Here is a 25,591-nt window from a genome sequence, read left to right as displayed (position 1 = left end):
CCTTGGAAGTCAAATAGTCAAAGAATTTTACATAGTCAGAGGAATTAGGTGAGAGGTATACAGCACAGATGAATTTAGTTAGAGAGTGACATTGAAGTCTTAGCCAGATGGTAGAAAATTCTGAAGATTCAAGATTGTGGGCACGAGAGCAAGTGGTGTCGTTACGCACGTATGCGCAACATCCAGCTTTGGATTGAAAATGAGGATAGAGCAAGTAGGAGGGAACAGAAAAGGGCTGCTGTCAGTAGTCACAGACAACTGTGTTTCGGTTAGGAAGAGAAGATGAGGTTTAGTAGAGGAGAGGTGGTGTTCCACAGATTGAAAATTAGAACGAAGGCCACGAATGTTGCAGAAATTGATAGTGAAAGTATTAGATGAAGTGTCAAGACACCCAAGGTCGACAGCAGAGGGCAGTCCGACCTGGGGACATTTATGGTCCCTCCCAGAGGGGACTCCGAGGCAGGGCGTGGTGAAGCCATTATTAAATTTTGATTTGAAGAGAGTGTAAAAGTGTAAGGTGTTGTAGTGTAGTGTAGGAAGTAGTAGAAGTTGTCTTTAGAGGGCAGGCTGCAGCTGCTCAATTGTATAAATGAGACCACAAAGGGAACCGGGAAGAGAGGACACGGGGAATCACTCAGTCTGCAGCACTGCCTACATCCCCGTAAGTACCTCTTCTGGAGTATTCCACCGGGCGGCAGGTGACTACTGCCTACTAATTTTTTTTTATTTCATGTTATTCCAAAAACACATTCTAAACACACATAAATTGAGAAATCCCTGTACTTAAAACAGACAAAACAAAAGGTCATTGGTGTCTGTAGCCTTTTGATTAGCACTCTCCCTTGCATAAACACACTTGTGCTTATCATATTACTTGGCTTTGCTTGGCAACTTTCTGTTTCAAATTTACTAACATTCGGCAGACTGCATGAATTCCTTTGGTGGACCACATGCGGTCCATGGGCCATAGTTTCCCACACTTGGTCTATAGGTAGACTCACACAGAATGTGGGATCACTCAGTACCAACTAAAGTAGAATGTAAACATGACGTCTAAGGTAAGCTTCATTGCATTGAGGGAATTAGTCACTATATCTCCAAACAGTTGTCAAATAGGATAATAATTAATTGAAGGCAATCTGTATAAGAAAACAAAAGATCTGAAGATATACAGAGAAATCTTCCATACCTAATCCACCTGGCTTGCCCTTGACAAAACCCACTGTGTCAAAGGTTGAGCCTTTGGATGCAATGAAGCTGAGGACGAGTTTCTTGGAGACTTTGGTTTCTGGCATTCCAAAGAGAAGGAAGGTCGGCGCTCCCTCACCCCTTGTGAAGGGCTGCAAGGTAAGGTATTGGTTTAGTTGTCAATTATTTTTGTTATCATCATCTTTATTTTCCCTGACAAAATTGGAGTCATATTTTTAGAGCAGAGATTTTCCTCCTTTGATACCATTCTCTGACTAATATTTCAATTCCATGAAGTACAGTGGTACCTTGAGATATGAGTTTAATTTATTCCGTGATGGAGCCTGTATCTCAAACCAATTTTCTCCATTGAAATCCATTGCAACACCATTAATCCATTGTAGCTCTTAAAATAAAAAGGACCCTAATTTTTTGTTACGTGTTTTTAAGTAAGAAAAAGGTATTTATAAATAACAAATACCATATAAAAACATAATAAAACATAAATAAAGAGAATATGATAGATAAACTGGTTTTCTAAGTATATCTATCTCAGATCAATGGTGCATTCCACAGGATGTTACCCTGCTGCATCTTGCTCCCCACCCCTCACTTTGGACTGTTAATCAGCTGGAGAATACAAATATAGCCACCCACAGGAGACTGGCTGCTCTAATAATCACAGAAGAGTTCGTTGACAACCCTGTAAACATTATTTATAGAATAAATGAAGTTTTAAATAACCAAAAGGAGAGAGAGAGAGAGAGAGAGAGAGAGAGAGAGAGAGAGAGAGAGAGAGAGAGAGAGAGAGAGAGAGAGAGAGAGAGAGAGAGAGAGAGAGAGAGAGAGAGAGAGAAATAGAGGCTGCAGAGATTTGCTTACATTTTCCAACCCAGGGGGATCAAGTGTGGGTGGAGGAGGTAGGCGGAGATGGGAGAAATTTGTTTCGCCTTTTCAGTTATGTACACATACATAGTTTTCCAATGCATAAAATATATATAAAATAGAAGAAAAAAGTTTTATTTAATATTCTTATCTTAGAGACAAACATCTGCAGTTAACAGAGGTGAATGGCGTAGGTTTGAAGGAAGAGGGAGGGAGGAAGGGATGCAGGTACCATTCACATGTAAACATTAAAAATAAACAAAAACTGCAGTTTCTTTAAACAAAAAAAGGTAAGTAAATATTGTGAATATGATAAAAGAACGATCGCAGTGCACGAGATCCGTGGGAAACATGTGGGCAACAGCTCAGCTGAGGCTGGACTGATATGCCAACTAGCAGCAGCATCCCAAAGCATGACTCATATCTCAAACAAAAAAATGAACCAAATTGTGGTTTTGTATCTCAAAAAGTTCGTATGTCAAGCTGCTCATATCTCAAGGTATTACTGTACTAGCATTGATATATTTATTTTATTTCTCTTATCATAATTTTATCCAGCATTCTTATTTTCCTTAATGGGGTTGAACAGTTGTATGTGTAGAGCAAAGGGTTTTCTCTCTCAAATACCTTTTTCAGACAGACTGTAATTTCAATTCCAGCTTTAACAAACTTATGCATTATTCTTAGCATCATCTTCATTTCATCTACACAACATTCTTATCTTCCTTACAGTTATATGACCATGCCCTAAGAGCAAGAGGATTTCCTCCCTTGATTTCCTTCTCTGATAGACACAAACTGCCAACCAAAGTGACTCCAAATTCAATTCAGCAACTTACATCAGAGTAAGATGTCTGCTGGCTCCCACCATTGAATATGCTCAGGATGTGATCTATGACATCTGAGAAACCAATCGATGTATTGGGAGTGGCCATCTTGGACAACAGATGCCCCATGTCCAGATCCTCCTCACTTTCATCAATGCAGGAGTCAGGGTCAAGCATTTCATACCTGGAATTCAGAAGGGTCTTGAGATCCAATTAAAGAAAAGCCTTTTGATTATCATCACCACTGTCGTGAAGTGAGTGAGGTCTCTCGCAAAGCAGGTGAGGCTTCTGCAGAGATGAGTTAGTTAGCCATAGAACGTCAGTGATGAACAACAAGGATCTCCACAAAGATCTTGGTATGGTAGCCTAAACGCTCCATGACAAAGGGATAGCTGACAAACAAAAACACACTGGTATACAAGAACCAAGGGAATATCATAAAAATTTTAGATGCACTAATCGGATGCCTTTGAAAGGTTTAATAAATACGATACAAAGTACACATGCTAAGAGAAGTAACAAGGGAATCCAGTGTGCTATGAAAAATAACTTGGAATTTAGAGAACATAACACATGGTGTATCAGAGGCACGTGACCCAGTGGTGAATATAAGGGCAATAAAACGTATACGTGCTATGAAAAGTAACCGAGGGAATTCAGATAAAAAAGGAAAAATAGGGTGAATCAGAAACATGTGATCCAGTGGTGAATTGAAATGTAACAATGGTTACAGCACACACAAAAATAAAACAATGTAACAATTAGCATATATAAGGCAGAGCGATATGTGAGGATGGCAGAGAAGGAGGTAGCACTTACCTTGAGCACTTGGTACTAGACATTTTGGTGTGAGTTTCTCATCATGAAGCCTTGGATCATCCCCAGCCTTGTCTTATATGTGAGTAATATTTAGAGTATTTTCCTGGGAGCTTTGTGGTCTTGTGATGTATACTGTATTATTTCAAGTTATTTTTGTGATCCTTTGCATGTAGTGACCACTGAATTAGTGGTGTAGTGATGTTATAATGTTACTGGTGTTAGATGGTTGCTAAATGTCATGAGGAAGCAAAAGAATCTGTAGTTGGAGTTAAGTAGAGTACAGCGAAGAAGGTTGATGTGGTTGTGTTGTTTTAACATTTGTTTTTATTTATAGTTGTTACGCTTGCTTATATGTTATTAAAAAAATGCAGTTAGTTTTGAGCTGCATTTGTGAATGCCCCAAAGAACAATCCACTAGCCTTTGTCACTTGGTTGTCCTTGACCTTGCAGGACATAACGGAATATCAAAGGTAAGCAGCTCTACATGGTAGCCTGCCAAGGGTCAGTTACAACACCACTATATACCTAATTCATCATCATTATTCTTTCCTAGTGTTGGATGGCATACATAAAAAAGCAAATATTTTCCTTCTCAAATGGAATTTAAGTATTTTAGGGATCTCCTCTTTGGGAAATTAAGTACCATGGGCATCGGCATCACAGGGCGATACCTAAAATATGTGATACATTAATCTATGAGCAATTTCTAAATGAGACTGTTCTCTATGAGAGTTTGCTCTGATCTTTGGTGATGTAACATACTTAGAAAATATGTTACATTCATCCCTGAGCAAATATTAAGCTAGACTGTCCCTTTTTAAAACTTTTTTATGCTATGGCCTACAGCGCCTGTAGGCATACTTGAAGAGTATGTATTCAAAGCGCTATTCAGCTTCCACCTATTAGGGGCACAGTCAGTTTTATTTATAGTGGTATCCATAATAGAGCCCATATCACCACCCAAGTGCATCTTTGGTGTAACCACCTAGAACCTGGGTATCATGGTGACATGTAGGTAACTTTAAACCACTTGACAAATGGCATAGTTTCAAGGCGGTATGTGGTGGGATTTGAACCTACGCATGGACGTCTGCCCGATCCCATGCTCACCACCTTATCCACTATGCCACTGCCTCCCTGTTCTATAAGGGACTTCACTTTGATTCTTGATGACCTGACAAAAGTAACAACCAAGGCTTATACTACTTGGAAAAATATGACATTCATATAAGAGCAATTACTATGCAACACTATTCTCTATGGAAGTTAAGGCTGATTTTGCATTGATCTGTTATAGATACTAATGATCAAAGCTATCAATGACTTAGAACAAGAAAGCTGCAACCTTATTTAAGGGATGACTCACAGCATCTTGTTGTTCACCAGCAGAGGGTCCCGCACCAGCATGCCAGCCTGGGCATTGGGCTCAAAGGTTGGCCCAAACAATCCCAAGTTGATCACCTGGAAAGGAATGGATAATACAGTATACCTTACATTTCCTCTACACACTTGAGGGTTTTTGAGTGGCAGAGTAGGGTTGTTGGGGGTTACACAGTACTAAAGGTTAACTTGTTTGTTTGCCTTGATGAAAATGTTTAGAGCTATATTGTGATGTCATGGCAAGGAAAGTAGAGGATAGAGATTGTTTACATGGTCACCATTTTGTAGGCCTTTAGTGCCAGTAGTCTGCTGACATGGTATAAAAAAAAAAAAAAAAAAAATAAATATATATATATATATATATATATATATATATATATATATATATATATATATATATATATATATATATATATATATATATATATATATATATATATATATATATATATATATATATATATATATATATATATATATATATATATATATATATATATATATATATATATATATATATATATATATATATATATATATATATATATATATATATATATATATATATATATATATATATATATATATATATATATATATATATATATATATATATATATATATATATATATATATATAGAGGTTGTTTACATGGTCACCATTTTGTAGGCCTCTAGTGCCAGTAGTCTGCTGACATGGTAAGAAAAAAATAAATAAATAAATAAAATAAAAAAAAAATAATATATATATATATATATATATATATATATATATATATATATATATATATATATATATATATATATATATATATATATATATATATATATATATATATATATATATATATATATATATATATTTATTTTTTTTTTTCTTACCATGTCAGCAGATTACTGGCACTAGAGGCCTACAAAATGGTGACCATGTAAACAACCTCTATCCTCTACTTTCATATATATATATATATATATATATATATATATATATATATATATATATATATATATATATATATATATATATATATATATATATTCAGTGTCTAATGTTTTATTTTGGTGTTATGATATAGCATGTCATGACCAAAAATATGTCAGGATCTTTTTGGGAGTTGATGTAATAGTGAAATAATGTCTTTACACGTAACATCGAGTGAAGAAAAGTGATGGTCAGTTAACTTGGTCCAATGTTAGTAATATAAGAAAAATTAAATGGTATGTGGATGAACCTTTATGGGGTGATACCATACAGCATCCACACTGTTAATTTCTATGTTTACTTTTTAATCTCATAACTTGAATTTTGAAACATGTATTCTTTAAAAGGAAAGGCATCTTCTTCTAAAATGATTTTATTTAGCCTTCTAGTAGCTTTACCAGTTGAAAATAAGCTGATAATCAATAATGGGTTTCCTTTATATGCAGTACGGGTTGACCTTACTATGGGGGAAACCCGAACAAAAAAAGAGTTTTTGTAAACTGCACAATATCTCAAACTATACAAAACTTTGAAGTTTGACAATTACAGATTAGTTAGACAAATGATTCAGGTAACTTTTGGTGTCTCTCTGGTGCTAATAAGTTCAAAATTTTTCTTTTATCAATATTTTTCATTTGGCTGTACAGTTTTACCCAAACAACTCTATGTATATTTCCACTTTCTATTTGCTTAGCTACAATGGACAGGATATGAGTCAAACTGGCTTTATCTCATCTCATCATTCATCAAACTTTCTTCCAGAATCAGGTGACAATACACTCATGATTAAAAATTGCATATTTACAATTTTTTTTTGCTTTTTCTTACTCTTTAGTCCTTTGATCAACTGACAATCTTTTCACAAAACCTAACATTTTAAATTCTTAACAGATCAAAAGGCTACTGAGGAAAGTTACAGGGAGGCGTCTGGTTTAGAGACCGAAATAATATGAAAAATAACGTTTTTTGTGAAAAAAATATATGTGGTAGGTATACACGTTAGCTATTATTTCATGAAGTTTTATGGTGAAACGTGCACTGGTTTCTATTTAAATGCCATTTAAAGGTCCCATACTCAACCACGTGCATTTGTTTACATCAGCAGAATCAGTTTTTTTCCCTCAAAAACTATGAAGAAAAGGCAAAAATCTTAACTTTTTTTGGTGGACATGATATGGCAACACTGAAAGTCTATGAGTGGTGTCAATCAAGGCACCAGCAAGACCAAGGATTCTATACGCTAGGATATACGGGTTCAATGAGTGGGCTGGAGGAATTGATTAGGGAGCTTAGCTTCTAACAGATGGCACGCAGGTCGCAGGTAGTAAGTGGGTGAGGGATGGGGGGTCCATCAGTGGGGGAGGATGAGCACCGTTACAAGATTCAAACAGTAAGTCAGTCACAAGAAGGAGCGCAAGGTACATCACGCTCAGTGGTCACTTGCACCACCTTCGTCTGTCTCGTGACCCCTTTTGCTCTTGGTGTAGGACTACCTCTGAGGCAATGGAACATTTCCAGCTTCAATGCCCACACTTCCACTCTAAACATATTGCACTATGCTCCTGGCTCTCCGCCCTGGCCATCACAACACTCGACCTGCCCACCCTCCTGGCGGCCTCAGGCATCCACCTCTCCTGGCAACCTGCTGTCCTTCGCCTTATTTGTGCCTTCTTGAGGAAGACCAGCCAGCTACCACACCTGTGATACCAACACAGGACTACCCCAGGGGTCATAAGGATCCAAAAGAGGCCATGAAGACCAATGGATCCTTATGAGCCCTGGGTTAGTCCTATGTGGGTATCACAGGCGTGGTAGCTGGCCGGTCTTCCTCAAGAAGGCACAAGTAAGGCGATGGACAGTAGGTTGCCAGGAGGGGTGGATGCCTGAAGCCGCCAGGAAAGTGGGTGGGCATGTCCAATGTTATGATGGCCAGGCTGGAGAGCCAGGAGCATAGTGCAGTATGTTGAGAGTGGAAGCATGGGCATTGAAGTAGGAAATGTTCCATGGCATCAGGGGTGGTCCTACACCAATGACAGAAGGGGTCACAAGACAGACGTAGGTGGTGCAAGTGAGGAGTATGGTGTGGTCCAGGCGAAAGTGGGCAGAAAACGGATTTATATATATACAGTCAATCCTCGGCTATCGTGACTTCGGCTATTGCATTTTATTGCTATCGCGCACCCATGAAAAGCTGCTAAAATTTCATTATTGTGACCTCAGATGCCTGCTATCGCGTGCCCTGCCATGACGTCATGGAATATCTGAGCACTCATTGGCCAAAACCGCCTTCCCGCCAAGATCAATTCGGCTATTGGGTTTTCGGTTAAGTGTGTGTGTGTATGTATGTATATATATATATATATATATATATATATATATATATATATATATATATATATATATATATATATATATATATATATATATATATATATATATATATATATATATATACAGGCAACCCCCGTTTAACGAAGGTTCACACAATGAAATTTCGCTACAACGAAGGTTTCATTTTACTACCATCTGCTCGTTTAACGAACACAAAACTCGCTTTAACGAAGTTTTATCCAGGTAATTTTTTCCAAATTTGAAAGCCCCACCGTATCATGCAAGCTGACAGGCTTTTGAATACATCAGGAGCTGCTAGTACTAAGGCCTGCCTCAGGAGAAATCCTGAGACACCTGTAGAATAAAGATCAAGATCAAGCCTCTCGTGGACAACACAGGCGCTGCTGATACAAAGGCCTGACTCAGAAGAAATTCTGCGTCACCTGTAGCATCAAGATCAAGATCAAGATCACGCACACCACTCACTCCCCAGTCAAAACATAACAGCGTCACCAGCAGCTCATCTTCCCTAGTTCAACTTACCACCAAAACGCCCTACAATGTGGGCTAACATTCCTAAGAAGACCAGGAAGTGTCTTACTCTCGAAGTGAAGCTGGGTATAATTCACAGACAAGAAAGAGGCCAGAAAACTAATAACATTGCTGGCCACCATCTTGACTCCATCTACTGTCTACTATTTTCAAGTCAGCAGACTCTATTAAGAAGGCTGGTGAGACAGTATCATCCTTGAAAGCTAAAGAACCACTTGAACTCGTGACTCTACAATGGATAAAATGGAAAGCCTTGTGGAAATGTGGTACATAAAATTTTGTATGCGGTACCATAATGCGCACTTTGTTTACATTCCACAGGTTGCCGGTTAGTGTCTTTCCCGTTTCACTCTCCCTCCCTTCATAAAGTTAAGATCATCAACATTATAAAGTTACGTACATACATACATTACTGTACATTATAATGACTTAAATTAAACTACCTAAATGTTTAACTTCATAATTTTACTTTCATTAAACCTTTTACTGTACTATGATGCACTCTCGCTTTGCTTACTCTCAATGGAAGTTCAAATCGGGGTTAAACTTGTTATAATCGGTTCGCTTAACGAAGTTTTGCTTAACGAAGTGTTTTTTAGGAACGTAACCCCTTCGTTAAACGGGGGTTGCCTGTATATATATATATATATATATATATATATATATATATATATATATATATATATATATATTATATATTATATATATAAATGAGGTGCCCCGTGCCATATTGTCGTAACCCCGGAAAATTGAGATTCTGAGTTAACGGTTGCTCTGTGTAGGGGAAGGGTGTAAAAAGTCGTATGCTAAGGTCGGCCAAGCCAAACTCGACCATTTGGGCACCTGAAACAAGGTGCAAAGTTGCGCCAAAACATGACAGGGAAAGTCGAGACTAACATGTTGCATCCTGAGCGGTGCTGTCGTATCTCCACGCTCACAGCTGCTGGCAGCCAGCTAATCAGCAGCGTGTAAGTGCGTGACGTCACACCCACGCTGTGCCTCAGCCAATGAGAGGCATGTTTTTCTACTCTCTCTCTCCCACTCCCTCTTACGTGCATCGCCCTTTAACTCGCCACGGCAAGACCTATGCTACTTTTCCTGAAGTTATGGCTTCTACCAGCACCCCTTCAACTTCCCCAGCCTTAGATTGTATTTTAGGTAAAGACAATGCATAAATACATACTTTTACCTTTAGTCAACCCTTTTGAACAATAATAGAAAATGAAACATACTTGGAAAGATAATGAAAGTTGCGCTAATAATAAATTAATTATTTTTCTCTCGAAAAAAATAAATAAAAAATTGTTTTGCAGCTATCATCATGAAATCTTCACACACTTTTAATTTTAACATGTATTCTTAAACTAGCACCTTAGAAACCATTTCACGCAAAAAAAAAAAAAAAATTACCGCTACGGATATATGATAAAAAATCTACGGAAATGAACCCGAGATTTTCGGATTTACTATTGAAAACCACCATTACTAACCAGAACTACCCGAGATCTTTCACTTGATGTATAATACTTATATATTCTGACCGATTTCATGCGCGTTTTCAGTGTTTAACTTTGAGCGCGTTTTACTCGAAAGTAGGATTGACGGGGTTACGACAAATAGGCTTGGGGCGCCTCATATATATATATATATATATATATATATATATATATATATATATATATATATATATATATATATATGTGTGTGTGTGTGTGTGTGTGTGTGTGTGTGTGTGTGTGTGTGTGTGTGTGTGTGTGTTCACTGTTTGATCTGCTGCAGTCTCTGACGAGACAGCCAGACGTTACCCTACGGAACGAGCTCAGAGCTCATTATTTCCGATCTTGAGATAGGTCTGAGACCAGGCACACACCACACACCGGGACAACAAGGTCACAACTCCTCGATTTACATCCCGTACCTACTCACTGCTAGGTGAACAGGGGCTACACGTGAAAGGAGACACACCCAAATATCTCCACCCGGCCGGGGAATCGAACCCCGGTCATCTGGCTTGTGAAGCCAGCGCTCTAACCACTGAGCTACCGGACCGTGTGTGTGTGTGTGTGTGTGTGTGTGTGTGTGTGTGTTTTATTTGCCTTATAAGTTCATAACCACGAGAGAAAGCAGGGAAAAATAGGGAGTGGGGTGAGGAAGCATGGGAGAAATCTTCTTAAGTTACTCCTTAAAATATTTTCTATGAGAGTACTCGTTTCTAAAAGATGGCAGCACCGTCGCTGTCCTCCAAACTTTAACCCACACCACAACTTCCTCTCTGCATATTCCTTGAGCAAGACTCAGTAGGGGGAAAGCTATCACAGTAAAGGCGGCGTCACACTAGCACTTTTTCCGCCGTCTTTTTACTCTTCCGTCAACTCTTTCCGTCGTCTTGAGTCAGACGGAACGCATCGTTTTCGTCTAGCGGCAATTTTTAGTCAAAATAAGAACTATGGTTTCTAATCAACAGTTTTATTAGAAAAATATTTTTTTGTTAAACGGAAGAATGCTATTATCATGACAAGAAATTTAAATGAGTTGGTGAATATATGATTGTATACATTTTTTTTTTCTTCTAGCCTAGCAATGAAAAGTTCCTCAGTTGTTTGTGTACATTTCCAGGGGAGTGCAAATGTGCGATGCCTTTGAATATTTCCAAGGCAACTTCCAAGTAGCTGGCCAAGATGAGCAGTGGACAAAACACACTGACGAATTTCTCATAGAGAGTATTAGAGGTCACCGTTGCCTTTGGGATCACAGAACAGCTGATTACATTACGAGTATAAGGTGCAAAAAAGCCGCGGCTTGCTGGGGTGAATGAGGAGCCATGTTTGTTTACAATCGACAAGCGCGGCAAAGGCGGAAGCAAGCTTGTGTGTGACGGCCACCGTCTGCAAAAGTTGACAGTCGTCAGAAAATTGACGGAAAAAGAAGACGGAAAAGTGCTAGTGGGACGCCGCCTTAAGAGGTTGTTGCAGCGTCCCTCGCTACCCGCCCTTCACTCTGCTAAACATCACGTAATATATTTACTGCATCCTGATTTTCACCTATTGCCAACCATGGGACGGGTGTCTATGAGGAATAAGCAGAGTAAGGACGCCTGGAATATGAGTATGGAGCGCAAAGAATAAAGAGCATGTTGAACCTGACACCTCAAATGCTGTTCCGGTACACATCCTCACATCACCCACCACCACCACACTCACCACCGCCACACCACAGCCCACCACATCTAAGCAGAACAAAGACAAGGAAATGAAGAAGAAAAGGCCTCATTACTCACAATTAGAGGAGCTCTTCTACAAAATACCGAGAAAGGAAATGAAGATGTGGAAAATGACGACGAGCTTGTCATGCTGACCAAAAAGAGGCTGAAAAATCTTGTTTCCTCTCGTTATTCATGCCCAGATCCTGCCTTTGACTACAGTTTCGAGCCTGATGTATACGAGAACACTATAACTATGCACTGCATAACATGCAACTTCAAGAACACATCACAACCAGAAAAAGTGAGAGCTGGACGTCGGAAGAAAAGCCTCTTCAGGACCAACATATCATTGGCAGGAGGGGGACTAGGAGCACCATATACATCTAATTGTATTATGAGATTGTAGATAATAAAAAAGAACATATAGTAAACCTGAAAAAAACTTTCTAGTGTGTTATAACGGGATTGAGATCGATCAATAAACTTTATCGGCCCATATCTCAAAACATAAGTTATTCCCCTTCTAAAATCTATTTTGAGGCAAATTTTAGCCTGACTTCAATGAAACAAAAACTGAAAAGGAGAGGAATACTTCTTCTTTCAATTCACGTAGCTATTTTTTATGTATGTCACCTGGAATTTTATACTGATATTTTTGGTCAAAAAAAAAAAAAAAAAAAATAATAATAATAAAAGAAAAATGAAAGATGATATAAAAAAATCTAATGACGTAGAAATGTTTTGTATTATAACGTATCTTTGCCACAGGAAAATGAAGGTCATGCAGCAAATAATAACGCCAGAATAACACTTTTAAGTTTTAGTTGAAATTGTAATTGCATGGCAGGGTTGGGGACTAGAATGGGGATGAATGTCTAATATTGATGTACATGTTCCCAATACTTCACAGCATAAAAAGCAGAGTGTTTCATGCATATTTACCAGAGATATCACAACACCAATCTAATCCGGACGCTCCCCTTAAACACAGAGGAAAGATGTGTGGTATCTTACTTGACTTTTATGACTAAATAACACAGGAGCAGCTCACCCCAGCTCTCAACCACAGCTTCTTCCTCCACATGAGTTGAACCCGAGTGATCTGCCAACCAGCACGGCAAGTCAGGGCCATGGCTCTGGTGTCTCGCAGACTGAGCCGAGAGATGATTTCCACACAGATAGGGTCCTGTTGGTGATGGGAAATAAGAAGATAGATCACAATATTTGATACACTTGTTATGTATTCAATCATCCTTACTGCATGATCATCATGTCGAGTCAAAAGAGAGTTAATGGTTGCAACAAAACATTATATGTACAAAGATAAGATGAACCCATATCATGGAAATTTGACCTATCTATTTATCTGGCAGTACCATTCATCTGATCTGGGAATTGCAATGTTCTTTTTCTTTTCCTCCTAAGGCACTTAACACCAAGTGAGAGACAAGTCTGTCAGGCTACCTATCTACCTATACATATGTAGTAACTCAAAGGCAATAAATACTTTTTATCTAATTTGCCAATTATAATATTCTTTTGTCACTTTCCATTGCAGCTGACATTGAAAAGAGATAAGTATATCAATCTGCCTGCTTGTCTTTGTGAATACTTCAGGACTATGTAATTTTGCCCTCATCACAAATGTCAGGAAAAGAAAACCTTAAATTTGCAAACTAAACATTACATTTTGTCTCCAGCAAGGTATCTTCTTTTATTTCTTATTTTCATAACAGACCACCAGTGTTTATGTGACATATTTCTGTCTTTCTCAGATGTCACATCTGCTCCATCTCTATATGTTGCCAGATGGGTACTGACGTGACATCATGGTCTGAGTACTACAACTAAAAGTAAAGGACACATATATGCTTTCTAATGATTCATTTTACACATTTACCCAGGGTCATGTCAGCTGATTTAGTACTGTCTCCTGATTATACAACAGTAATTTCCCATACTGCACTCATTCACTCATATACCAGACACAAGAGTAATGCATCTTCCAATTATTCATGCTCCTCTCAGGCAGCTTATTTTACTTCCTCAATTACCCATATGTATATGTTTTTTGTTGTGGTAGTATAATCAAGGATGATTGATCTCCTCTGCAATTAATAAAGGGTCAACTGAGTGCCCCCCTCTCCCCATTTCTTAAAATGATGAGATAGTGTGGAACAATCTTCCACTGTCCTGTTTTTAAGAATGCCAACCAACATCCACACCACCTGTGATTCATTATGAGTCAACTGATGTCTCTATATCCTTGTTTCTTACAATGATGAAATAGTATGATGCAACCTTCTCTTTACTTCCTGTTGCCAATAATAATATCCTCCTTATTTCTTAAGGTAAAGTTACACAAGAAATATTTTGTACCAATTTCTATTTGCTATTTCTTATAATAAGGCTGATTATAATGAATCACTCTGTAACTTCAACTTTGTTCCTTAAAATCATGGTAAAATCTCTATCCTTTTTGCTTCACAAAATTGTAAATATTCTTTTAATTTCCTTATCTTTTTTCAATGATGAAATACTTCCATGTATCTTGTCTTAAATTTCTAAAATATATATATATATATATATATATATATATATATATATATATATATATATATATATATATATATATATATATATATATATATATATATATATATATATATATATATATATATATATATATATATATATATATATATATATATATATATATATCACCATCTTTGTAAATTTTTTATATAAAACATATTAACACTTTCAACTCCTCTGCTGATGTTATTAATCAAACACATCTAAAATATTATGCTACAATGAATCTGTATTTCCCAATAACTCTAAGAGTTTTAATATTCTCTTATTTTACATTAGTATTAGTTTCCAAAGTGTGACATTAGGGTTACATTAACACCTTCACTTCTCTGTATGAGTATTGATGTCATTAACCAGACTCCTAAAACACTATGCCAGGGGTATTCAACTGGCGGCCCGCGGTCCGGATCCGGACCTTCTGAGTGTTGTAGTTGGACCCCAGGCCCAAGGAAGAGAAAAATCTAGTAAAATAGCATGAAGGTCCTGGTGATGGTTTCTTGCAAGTGTATTTCCTCGACTGACTGTAAGTTAGGTATCTATAGAGAACATACGTACGGTATTTAGTTTACGAATGCTGTTACTAAATTAGTACCGAGATTTAGGGAGCTAACAAGAAACAAGAAGTGTCATTTTTCTCACTAAAGTCTTGCTGTAGTGTTAATTTTTTTCATTTGTAAATTCTTCGTTTTATTTTCTAATAGGAAAAATTCATATAATCATTATAATGTTATGTTTTGAAAAAGGTATTTTTTACTACTTAAAGTACCTTAACATAAAACAGCAAACACATCTAAAAAATTTCATTTGAAAATTCTCCATTTCAAGTTTTGTTTTTTTTTTGAGAAAAAAATCCGTCTTGTTACATTTTAGCTACAAAATTCAATACTTTTTTTTATTTCCACGTTTTCTAAATTAGTATAAATAAAACAAACAGTGAATATGAAATTAATAAGAATCATATGGTTTACTATTCTGTTCTGAGATGGTTGTTTTAATTATTTTCTTTATTTCATGTAATAAAAGTTTCCGGACCTATGCATACATTAGGACTTGTCTAACTGGACCTTTGCTTATAATAGTTGAGTAGCCCTAAACTATGCTAAGGTAAATCTAATGTTACCAGTCTTTATTTTCTCATTATCCTATATTGAAAATATTGTAAATAAGTACTTATTCTGAGATTAGTACTTACACTATTAAGGGAAAAAAAAAAAAAGGAGTGTTACCAAAATCTCCAAAATTGATGCTGCACAACATTTATATGGTGTACTGCATCACCAACAGAGAAGGCAAATAATAACATCCATTATAGCTACTGGTTTTGCAACGGTAAGCATAAAAAATATTAATAATGAACTACAAATATGGAAATGAAGAGATGGAGTGCTGGAATGAATGAGAAACATAAGACAAGAAGATGACAAAACTCTAACATGCAAGGAAGGAATGGCAGAATACGAAACAAAAAGACACAGTGCAGGTCAAAGAAGGTGAAGATGGAAAGAATGAAAGATAGACGATGCGAAAATTAGAAAAAAAACTACAAAAAAATTAAAGGAATATATAGATACATAAAGGAATTAACAATTACATTCAATACACTCAAGTTACAACAAATACTTAAAACAGGTGAACACACACGATCTTACGGGCAAGTCAAAGAAAGTGAAGGTATACGGCCTCTCCTTCCTGGCGGCGACCTCTGTGTAGTAGTCATCCTCTGGTATAATATCTATGTTGGACTGCCTCTTGTATACCACCACGGACATGTTTCAATGCTCCTTACACCACTCTGAGGCATGAACGGACTGACTGGCTGACTGCTTTCTTGTGCTCTCTCCCTCTCTCTCTCTCTCGGCGATAACACACGTCAGGAGTCAGGTATGTAAATGTTTTTCTAGGAGCTAGCTGATGCAATTTAGTAATCTTATGACCAAATGAGGCATCAAGTGCTTAATATCTTATCTATTTATTTGTTTATCAGTGTGTTGTGGTCATTGAAATTGTGATTTTGTTTGTTAAGTGTTGCTTAACATTATATAATTTTAGTTTATACTTCGATCTTGGCTGGAATCTAGCTGTCGTAAAAGGCTAAAAGCTAGTCATTAGTCAAAAGTATGTTGGACTATACGTAGCAGGAATCTCTCTCTCTCTCTCTCTCTCTCTCTCTCTCTCTCTCTCTCTCTCTCTTAAATTCACAGGTTTCTCCTATTCTGTTTCAAGAATAACTAATCCCACAATTCTCTTCTTCCGCATCCTCCCCTTACTTAATTCCTCTTCCATCTCCCCATTTCTGTTTCCTTCAGTCCTATTTTAGCTATCTTTCCTCTTTTTCTCCCGGTTAGACTCGTGGAGTTAATTACGTCATCTCTACTAATCTTGCTTCTCACACTTCTTCAAATTCATTCTGTCTTCCATATATATGTCTTTTTCCCTCTTCCAGCTGTTCTTAACCCTTCGTTCTCTGGATCTTTTGCAAGGATTCTGTAAAGCAATGGTTCTTAACCATTTTATTAGCACCCCCCCCCCTCTAGTAGTTTGTCATTCTCTCCATGACCCCCATGTTGTACCTATGAATAAAATTCCGTCCCAGATTTTAAAAGAAAAAGGTGATACTTTAGCATATTGTTCATAAACTTTTCATTACTTGACCATGCTCTCGTTAAGAAAATTACAAATATAATTAGAGATATTCCTGTTTTATCCCGAGGGCTGACATATATATATATATATATATATATATATATATATATATATATATATATATATATATATATATATATATATATATATATATATATATATATATATATATATATATATATATATATATATACACACACACACACATATTATGACCACCGTTCCCTGCGTCACCACGATGGAGGGAGACCAAGACAAGCTGCTTTTAATTCCTGTCTCCATTAACTTATCATTTCGTCCATTCGCGCAATCATGCCAGCGACCAAGTTTTCCATCCTTTTCAAAGCTGGGTTACTGCCTTTCGGCATCTCAGTGCGTCTCACGTCTGAGTTTGCCCAGGAGTCTACCATTGTTCACACCAAGGAATATACAGGGAGGAAGTTTTGGTGTGGGTTAAAGTTTGGAGGACAGCAATGGTGCTGCCATCTGCTGGAAGCGAATACTTTCATAGAAAACGTTAGGAGTAACTTAAAATTTTTCCCATGCTTCCTCCCTACCCCCAGATGGGAACCGCCTTGTTGTGGTGGGGGGGCTTGCGTGCCCCTGTGACCTGGCGAGCTAGGCTAGAGGGGGCTTAGGCCCCTGCTCTGCCCTTTCGAGGGAGAGAGGGCTATCCATGCTAATGAGGTCGCCAGTGAGGGGCCAGACTAAATGGTTCCTACATAGGCTGCCAGTGGACCAGCGGAGCCACCCGCTGGAGGGATCGCCCAATAGGGGCCGTCCTGTGCTGGATGGTTGGGTGTCCAGGCTGGGATGCTTTGGGAGGGGGTCTCAGCTCTGTCGTGGACAAACATTTGTATCATGTGGGGCCTTTCTTTAAAACGACTGGTCCGCATGGGGACGAGGTACCCACGGCAGCCAGCGCTCCCTCCCATTGTAGTCCCAGTAGGTGGTTTCCCTTGCCCCTGGAGCCAATTTTTTGTGTAACTTTATACATATGGTTAAACACAAAAAACTTTCAGGTTCTCGTGAGGTGGCTGACCTGGCCCGCGAGACGTCATCTTCAGGTCTGAGTGGGAAGGAGGATTCCCCTCCACAAGGGCCTCCCACAGCAGTCTCCTGTTCTGGGAGTTCTTCTGAGGGACGCATTTCTGCTGCATATGACTCTCTTTTGATGGTAAATGTTAATCCATCATTTTCTTATCACGCTTTGCACTCACTTCTCAAGGTGTATGGCACGGTTCTCGCATTCGACTTGTTTATGATAAGGACTTTCCTTCTAACCGCTGCTATGTAACGTTTCTGTCATGTGATGAAGCCCGTTTGGCTTATGAACATGTAGCATTCCTGCCCCTTGCTGGCTCTGGCTTTAAGACAGAACTTCTCCGCTCTCGCAATATTTCGGACAATGACACGGACTACATCCCAAATCTTTTCGACCACCATTCAGAGAGTTCAGTTCCTGAAGTCCGCCAGATCCCGCCTCCACGTTGGTTTGTGGTGTACTACAGAAATGGGCGCGGGAATTTCATCCATGCCTCCCGGTACTTGTCTAAAGAGATCGGCACGATTCCTGAGGGAAACCTCAAGAAATACGGGAAGGGGGTGCTCATGCGAGCTAAAGATATTACGCAGGCAAGGATGTTACAACATCTCCCATGCCCTACTGAAAGCATGTTTGAGACTGTGAAGGCTCATCCCACCTTTAATTATAGTAAAGGTTGTGTGTACAGTCAGGATCTTTATGAATTTCCTGAAGAGGAAATACTGGCTATGCGTCCTAACTCAGTCCAGAAGGTGACCAAGATGAGGAATGCTACCAACATGGTCCTTCTCACCTTTTTGGTTCCACCCTCCTGACCGTGTTAATATCGGTCCTATCAATCTTAGGGTGAGGCGTTTTGTTTCTCGCCCTCTTCAGTGTTTCTCTTGCTATGGGTACGGTCACGGTAAAAGCTCCTGTAAGGAAGCTTCTCGATGTGGTAATTGCTCTGCACTAGACTCACATTCTGAGGAGCATTGCAATGCTGCTGCTTACTGTTTCCATTGCCGTGATGCTCACCAGGTACGTTCCAGGCAATGCCCCAGGTATCGCTTGGAGCAGGATATGTTACAGCTTGCTAGCACTCAGTTCATCAGCCTTGGTAGTGCTCCCCGCGAACTCTTGTACCGCCAGAAGGACGGTACTGGTGCGAAATCCTATGCTTCATTGGCCGCTCGCTCTTTAGCTGAGTCTGCCGGTCCGAAGACAACTTCTCTTGCTACCTCTCGCTCTGTTAGGGCGGGTGGTCCTGTTCATTTGGCCAATAGGTTTGCCCTTTTGTCCGATGACTCGGTTGAGTCATCTCTAAGAAGTGACGAGAATAATATGGACTTGACCAAAGTCACTCATGTAGTGGATGTCCATTTGCCCCCTGTATCGCCTAAGCCTTTGAAGGGCCTGACCAAACGGCACCGCGGCTCTGCGGAGTCGATAGATTTAGCTCAGCCTAAGCAATCTAAGGTTTCTCCTGGTGCACATGATCGTGAGTCCTCCAGGGACCGCTCTGCAATGGTAGCTCCAGTAGTTTCTGTCCAGCCTTCTGTGACGCCCTCCGTCTCAGATCGGGCTTCTTGTGATGAGGACGGTCTTAGCATGGAGACGTCCGATGATATTGTCACAGCCGTCCCTCGTGGACCCGCTGTATCAAAAGTGCAGTCCAGCCTGACCTCGTCCTCCGATGACCGGTAGGAGTGATGATGGTTCGCATCACTCACCGGTAGGCCGAAAGGCTGCAGTCCAACGACCCGGTACATCTCAACTCCCGGTGTCTTCTCGTCGGTTGATTATTTCTAGTCAGGTGAGTCACGGGCAGCCCATTCAAAAGGCTCGCCCGTCCACTGCACCTAAATAGTCATCTTCAAGCTTTTACAGTGGAACTGTAGAGGCCTTCGTGCCTCGTGGGGGGAACTCCGAGCTTTATTGTCGGAGTTCTCTCTAGCCTGTGTAGCTTTACAAGAGACTATGCTAGGTGATAGTACTTATTCTAGTCTTCCTGGCTATCGTGCCTTTTTTAACACTCCTTTCCCTGACCAGGGCCACCACGGTGGCACAGCTATTCTAGTCCGTCAGGATATACCTGTTATTCCTTTACAACTTAACTCTCCCCTTCAGGTGGTTGCTGTTAAGGTCTTTATGGGACGATCCTACACTATTTGCAGTTTATATCTCCCTCCTCGGGTTCCTGTCTCCAGGGGTGAGCTTGACGGCCTGGTTCTTCAGCTGACTCCACCTTTTCTCTTGTTGGAAGATTTTAACAGCCGTCACCCATTGTGGGATGAAGGTGCTAGTAATCCTCGTGGGGTTTTAATCGGTTCTTTTATTGAGGATGAGGGATTGGAGATTTTAAATTCTGGGGATGTTACACATTTCCACAGTCCTACTGGGACTTTTACAGCTATCGATCTTTCTCTTTGTACATCTAATTCTTTCCTTGATTTTAATTGGCGGGTCCTACCGGATTTACACGGTAGTGACCACTTTCCTATTTTATTGGAATCTGTGAACTCTGAGCCACAGTCCCGGCCCCCACGCTGGGTTTTAGACAAGGCAGATTGGCCTCGATTCACAGACCTTAGCTCTTTTATCCGTCCGTTGGCTGACTTTTCTACTTGTGCTGAGGCTGTTGATTATTTTACCGATTTTTACATTCAGCAGCGCTTCAGACAATCCCTAGGACGTCCGGTCGCTTTACTAAGCGTCCCGTTCCTTGGTGGAACGCAGCATGCACTAACGCTGTAAAAGAGAAACGGGCAGCTTTCTCTCGTCTCCGGCGACATCGTGGGGACCCGCAGTGCCTGAAAGCTTTTCGGCGCTGCCGAGCTCGGGCCCCGCGTTTTGAAAGAGGCACAAAGAGCCTCTTGGAAAGCCTTTGTCTCTTCCATTAAACGTCCGCACCCCTCTTACGGATGTCTTCAACAAAGTCTGCCGAATTGCTGGGAAGTATTTTGCTCCTTCCCCACCAGTTTTGTTGTCTACTGGGCGAACGGTGGCAGACCCTAGGAATGTCGCCGACCTCTTCGCGGAGCACTTTGCCAGTGTTTCCCGGAGGCATCCTGCAGGCCCGGGCGCACGTCACCGCCAGAGAATGGAATCTCTCGGCATAAACGTTTCTTCCACTGAAGGGCAGTCTTATAATGTCCCCTTCTCTGCCTCTGAGTTGCGAACTGGTTTGTCCCAGTGTCATGACTCTTCTCCTGGTCCAGATGATATTCCTTATGCCTTCTTGCGTCACATGTCTGACCGTGCTTTTAACTTTTATTAAATCTTTATAATATGATTTGGCATACCGGTGACTTTCCATCTTCTTGGGCTGTGGCAGTGGTTCTCCCATTTCCGAAGCCTGGGAAAGATAATCTCAGGCTACGAACTACCGTCCTATATCTTTGACATCCTGTATTTGTAAAGTGTTAGAAAAGATGGTAAATGTAAGACTCATGTGGTACTTGGAGAGGGGAAGTACTTGTCATCGGTACAGTACGGCTTCCGAAAGATGAGGTCTACTACTGATGCTCTTTTATCCCTAGAGTCTTCTATTTGTGAGGCCTTCGCTAATCACCACCATCAAGTAACAGTCTTTTTGACCTGGAGAAGGCCTACGACACGGCTTGGTGTCATGGCATTTTACAGTCTTTGTTTAATTTTGGCCTTCGTGGCCACCTTCCTATTTTTATCCAGCAGTTTTTATCCAGACGTCTTTTACGGGTTCGAGTGGGAGTGTTCTCTCCGAGGCTACTGCTCTAAATGATGGTGTCCCACAGGAAGTATTCTTAGTGTTACGCTATTTGCAGTCGCCATAAATGGTGTTATAGATACTCTACCAGATGGCGTTCACAGCTCTTTATATGTGGACGACTTGTGCATCTCTTTGCTGCTGCTAGGATGTCACTGATTGAGCGAAAGCTCCAACTGGCAATCAATAGGGTGTCCAGTTGGGCCAACATAAACGGTTTTCGATTCTCCACCTCAAAGACCGTGTCTATGCATTTTTGTCGTAATCGTGGCGTTCATCCAGATCCCGATTTATTTTTAGCCAACAGACGCATCTCATGTGTGGAGGCCACTCGATATCTTGGCCTATTGTTTGACAACCGTCTTACTTGGGTTCCCCATTTCCGTTCTCGTAAAGCGTCTTGCAGGACGGCACTATCCCTTCTTCGGATTTTAAGTCACACCTCTTGGGGTGCGGACAGGGACACTTTGCTGCTTCTACACCGTACTCTTATACTTCCAAAGCTAGAATATGGCTGTGAGATCTACTCATCCGCAACGGATGTACGGCTACGCGTGCTTGACCCCGTGCATCATGGTGGGGTCCGCTTGGGTACGGGTGCATTTCGGACATCTCCAATACCTAGCCTCCTAGTGGATGCTGGTTTCTGGCCGCTCGACCTTCGGCGCCAGTCTTCGATGCTCCGGTGTTGGTTTCGCACCCACCGTCTTCCTGATTCTGTCCCTTGTCTGTCAATATTGCGGGACTCCCGTTCGTAGGCGTATGTCACTCAACCGAGTCTCCCTAAACCTTTTGCCCTTAGAGTTGCAAATCTCATGGCGGATTTATCTATCGACCCCACTCTTGTGTACTCTTTCCGTCTCCCACGAGTTGGTTATTGGCAGCTTCCTGTTATCTCATTATGCCCTCCTGCCATGGATGGCAAGAAGGATTTTCTGCCAGCTCTGTCCCACACACGGTTTTAGAACACTTTTTATCCATTCTGATGATATCCCCGTTTTTACTGATGGTTCCAAATCCGACGCAGGCGTTGGGTTTAGTGTGGTTTTCCCCTCTTTTTATCGGTCTGGCAGTCTTCCTTCGGTAGCCCACACTAAACCCAACGCCTGCGTCGGATTTGGAACCATCAGTAAAAACGGGGATATCATCAGAATGAATAAAAAAATGTTCTAAAAACCGTGTGTGGGACAGAGCTGGCAGAAAATCCTTGCCATCCATGGCAGGAGGGCATAATGAGATAACAGGAAGCTGCCAATAACCAACTCGTGGAAGACGGAAAGAGTACACAAGAGTGGGGTCGATAGATAAATCCGCCATGAGATTTGCAACTCGATGGCCAAAAGGTTTAGGGAGACCAGGTCGAGTGACATACACCTGCGAACGAGAGTCCCGCAATACTGACAGACAAGGGACAGAATCAGTAAGACGGTGGGTGCGAAACCAACACCGGAGCATCGAAGACTGGCGCCGAAGGTCGAGCGGCCAGAATCCGGCATCCACTAATAGACTAGGTATTGGAGATGTCCGAAATGCACCCGTAGCCAAGCGGACTCCAGCATGATGCATGCCACTGTTGACATGGTCGAACGTGTTTAGTGCAGCTACCAAATATTAGGGGATTTGCAAGAGTTCCCTGGTTTGGTTACCCACTGTTCAATTTAGGCAGACATGCCTCGAGGGAGAGGTAGGGGTTCAGCTCAAAATTAGGGTAGCTCTGTTGGTGATAAATTGTGACACATATCATATGATTAGCAGAGCTGGACAAGCGTTCTCAAAATTAAGTTCTGCTTGCGCTCCTTCGCTCTTTCAGGCCAGAAGCATGCCACTGTTGACATGGTCGAACGTTTTTAGTGCAGCTCCCAAATATCAGGGGTTTTGCAAGAGTTCCCTGGTTTGGTTACCCACTGTTCAATTTAGGCAGACATGCCTCGAGGGAGAGGTAGGGGTTCAGCTCAAAATTAGAGTAGCTCTGTTGGTGACAAATTGGGACCCAACATGACTTTGTCTCAATTTGTAAACAGCGCCACATTTCATGACCCTCTTCCGGCTCTTCCAGGCCATTCTAGTACTGCTGCCTCACATAGCTCTGATCCATGTGGAACATACAATACACCTACTAACATGAACGCAATAGGTTGTGATCGTAGTGATACCTGGTTCCACCCTTCCTCCATGTGCCTTGGCCTCCCGGATCAAGTTGTTGATAATATTGTAGAATACAATGGCCAGGATATTGCATTTATGTGTACAGAGTGAAAAAACAAATCTGGTAAATCTGATGGTGTACCTAACTCTGCATTTAAACTGTTATTTCAAACAGTAAAAAATCTCTGTGAAACTGTCCAGACTCTATGCCAGAGCAGACTCTAGTAATAGTGTGCAGGGGGAACTGACCACTCATTTTCACCCCAACCCCGAAACCTCCCACGACGTACCCAATGCCACAAATATAGATAATCTGCGAACCCTTATCCGAGAGGAGACAAGGGAAATCAAGGAGAGAAACAAGAGAAAATCGTCAATCGTAATTAGAGGACAAGAGCTACAAAGCACAGCCTTGTTGAATGCTGCATTTGACCCTGTATGCAGGCATCTCTTGGGAACACCAGTAGTTTTATCTGATGTCACGTGCATAAGCAGGGACAAAAAACTATCCTGCCAAGATTATTGATGATGAGATCAAGAAAAACCTGTTTGAAAAAGCAAAAACTCTACGCAGCTTCCATTATGACCACATCTATATTAGCAGGGACCTCATCTATAAACAAAGAAAAGAACTGCAGGAGAGACGTGCTCATCAGCGCATGGCATCAGCGGATGGGTTGCCAGGGAGACCTGCTGAACCCACAAGCCATCAAGATGATACTGCTGTCTCTGTGTCCTAACCCAACCCAGGTCACGCTGTGGGCAACACGACCACAGAACCTTTAAACCAATAGCACTGCAGTCCTCAGCAACAGCACAGTTCATTAATCTGAATATTGAATTTTGCAATGTTAATAGTATTATGAACAAACTACCTATAATCTCTGATTTTCTGAGAGAAAACAACTTAAATGTATTCGGTATATGCGAAACCTAGCTGTTGCCTGACATCCCTGATTCTTTTGTATATATAAGGAATTTTAGCTGAACTCAAACTGACTCAAATAGTCACATCAGGAAGCACAGAGTTTGTGTCTATGTTAAGAGTCACCTTAGTCATATCAGTATCAACAAACTGTGATGATGTGTGTGCAATTCATCTTTTAACTTTTAATCTTTACCTATTAGTAATTTACCGCCCTCCCTCAAACAGCCCCACTGCCAACAAAGCCCTCCTTGACTTCCTCCTCAGCTTTTGTCCTGGAAAAGAAGTACTAATCCTTGGAGACGTTAACTTACCTCTCTTCCAATGGCAATTCAAAACAGTGCTG

General features: G+C 40.4%; 1 protein-coding gene across 2 annotated transcripts in view; it reads right to left on the bottom strand.

Annotated features, from left to right (window-relative positions):
- The window catches only part of LOC123514589, a 54,770-nt gene extending 38,126 nt beyond the window's left edge, over positions 1 to 16,644 (bottom strand). For both annotated transcript variants that reach the window (XM_045272552.1, XM_045272553.1), the window contains exons 1-5: positions 16,410 to 16,644; positions 13,217 to 13,351; positions 5,086 to 5,180; positions 2,913 to 3,084; positions 1,190 to 1,340 (exon numbers count right to left, since the gene is read on the bottom strand). In XM_045272552.1, coding sequence (XP_045128487.1) covers positions 1,190 to 1,340; positions 2,913 to 3,084; positions 5,086 to 5,180; positions 13,217 to 13,351; positions 16,410 to 16,529 — 673 coding nt within the window. In that variant the 5' untranslated portion in view covers positions 16,530 to 16,644. The remainder of the gene's footprint in view (positions 1 to 1,189; positions 1,341 to 2,912; positions 3,085 to 5,085; positions 5,181 to 13,216; positions 13,352 to 16,409) is intronic.
- Positions 16,645 to 25,591: the final 8,947 nt, after the last annotated feature.

The sequence above is a fragment of the Portunus trituberculatus genome, chromosome 38 (assembly GCF_017591435.1).
Source record: "Portunus trituberculatus isolate SZX2019 chromosome 38, ASM1759143v1, whole genome shotgun sequence".
Classification (NCBI taxonomy): Eukaryota; Metazoa; Arthropoda; class Malacostraca; order Decapoda; family Portunidae; genus Portunus; species Portunus trituberculatus.
Note: the sequence above shows the minus strand (reverse complement) of the source record. Positions and strands in the feature narration are given on the sequence as shown.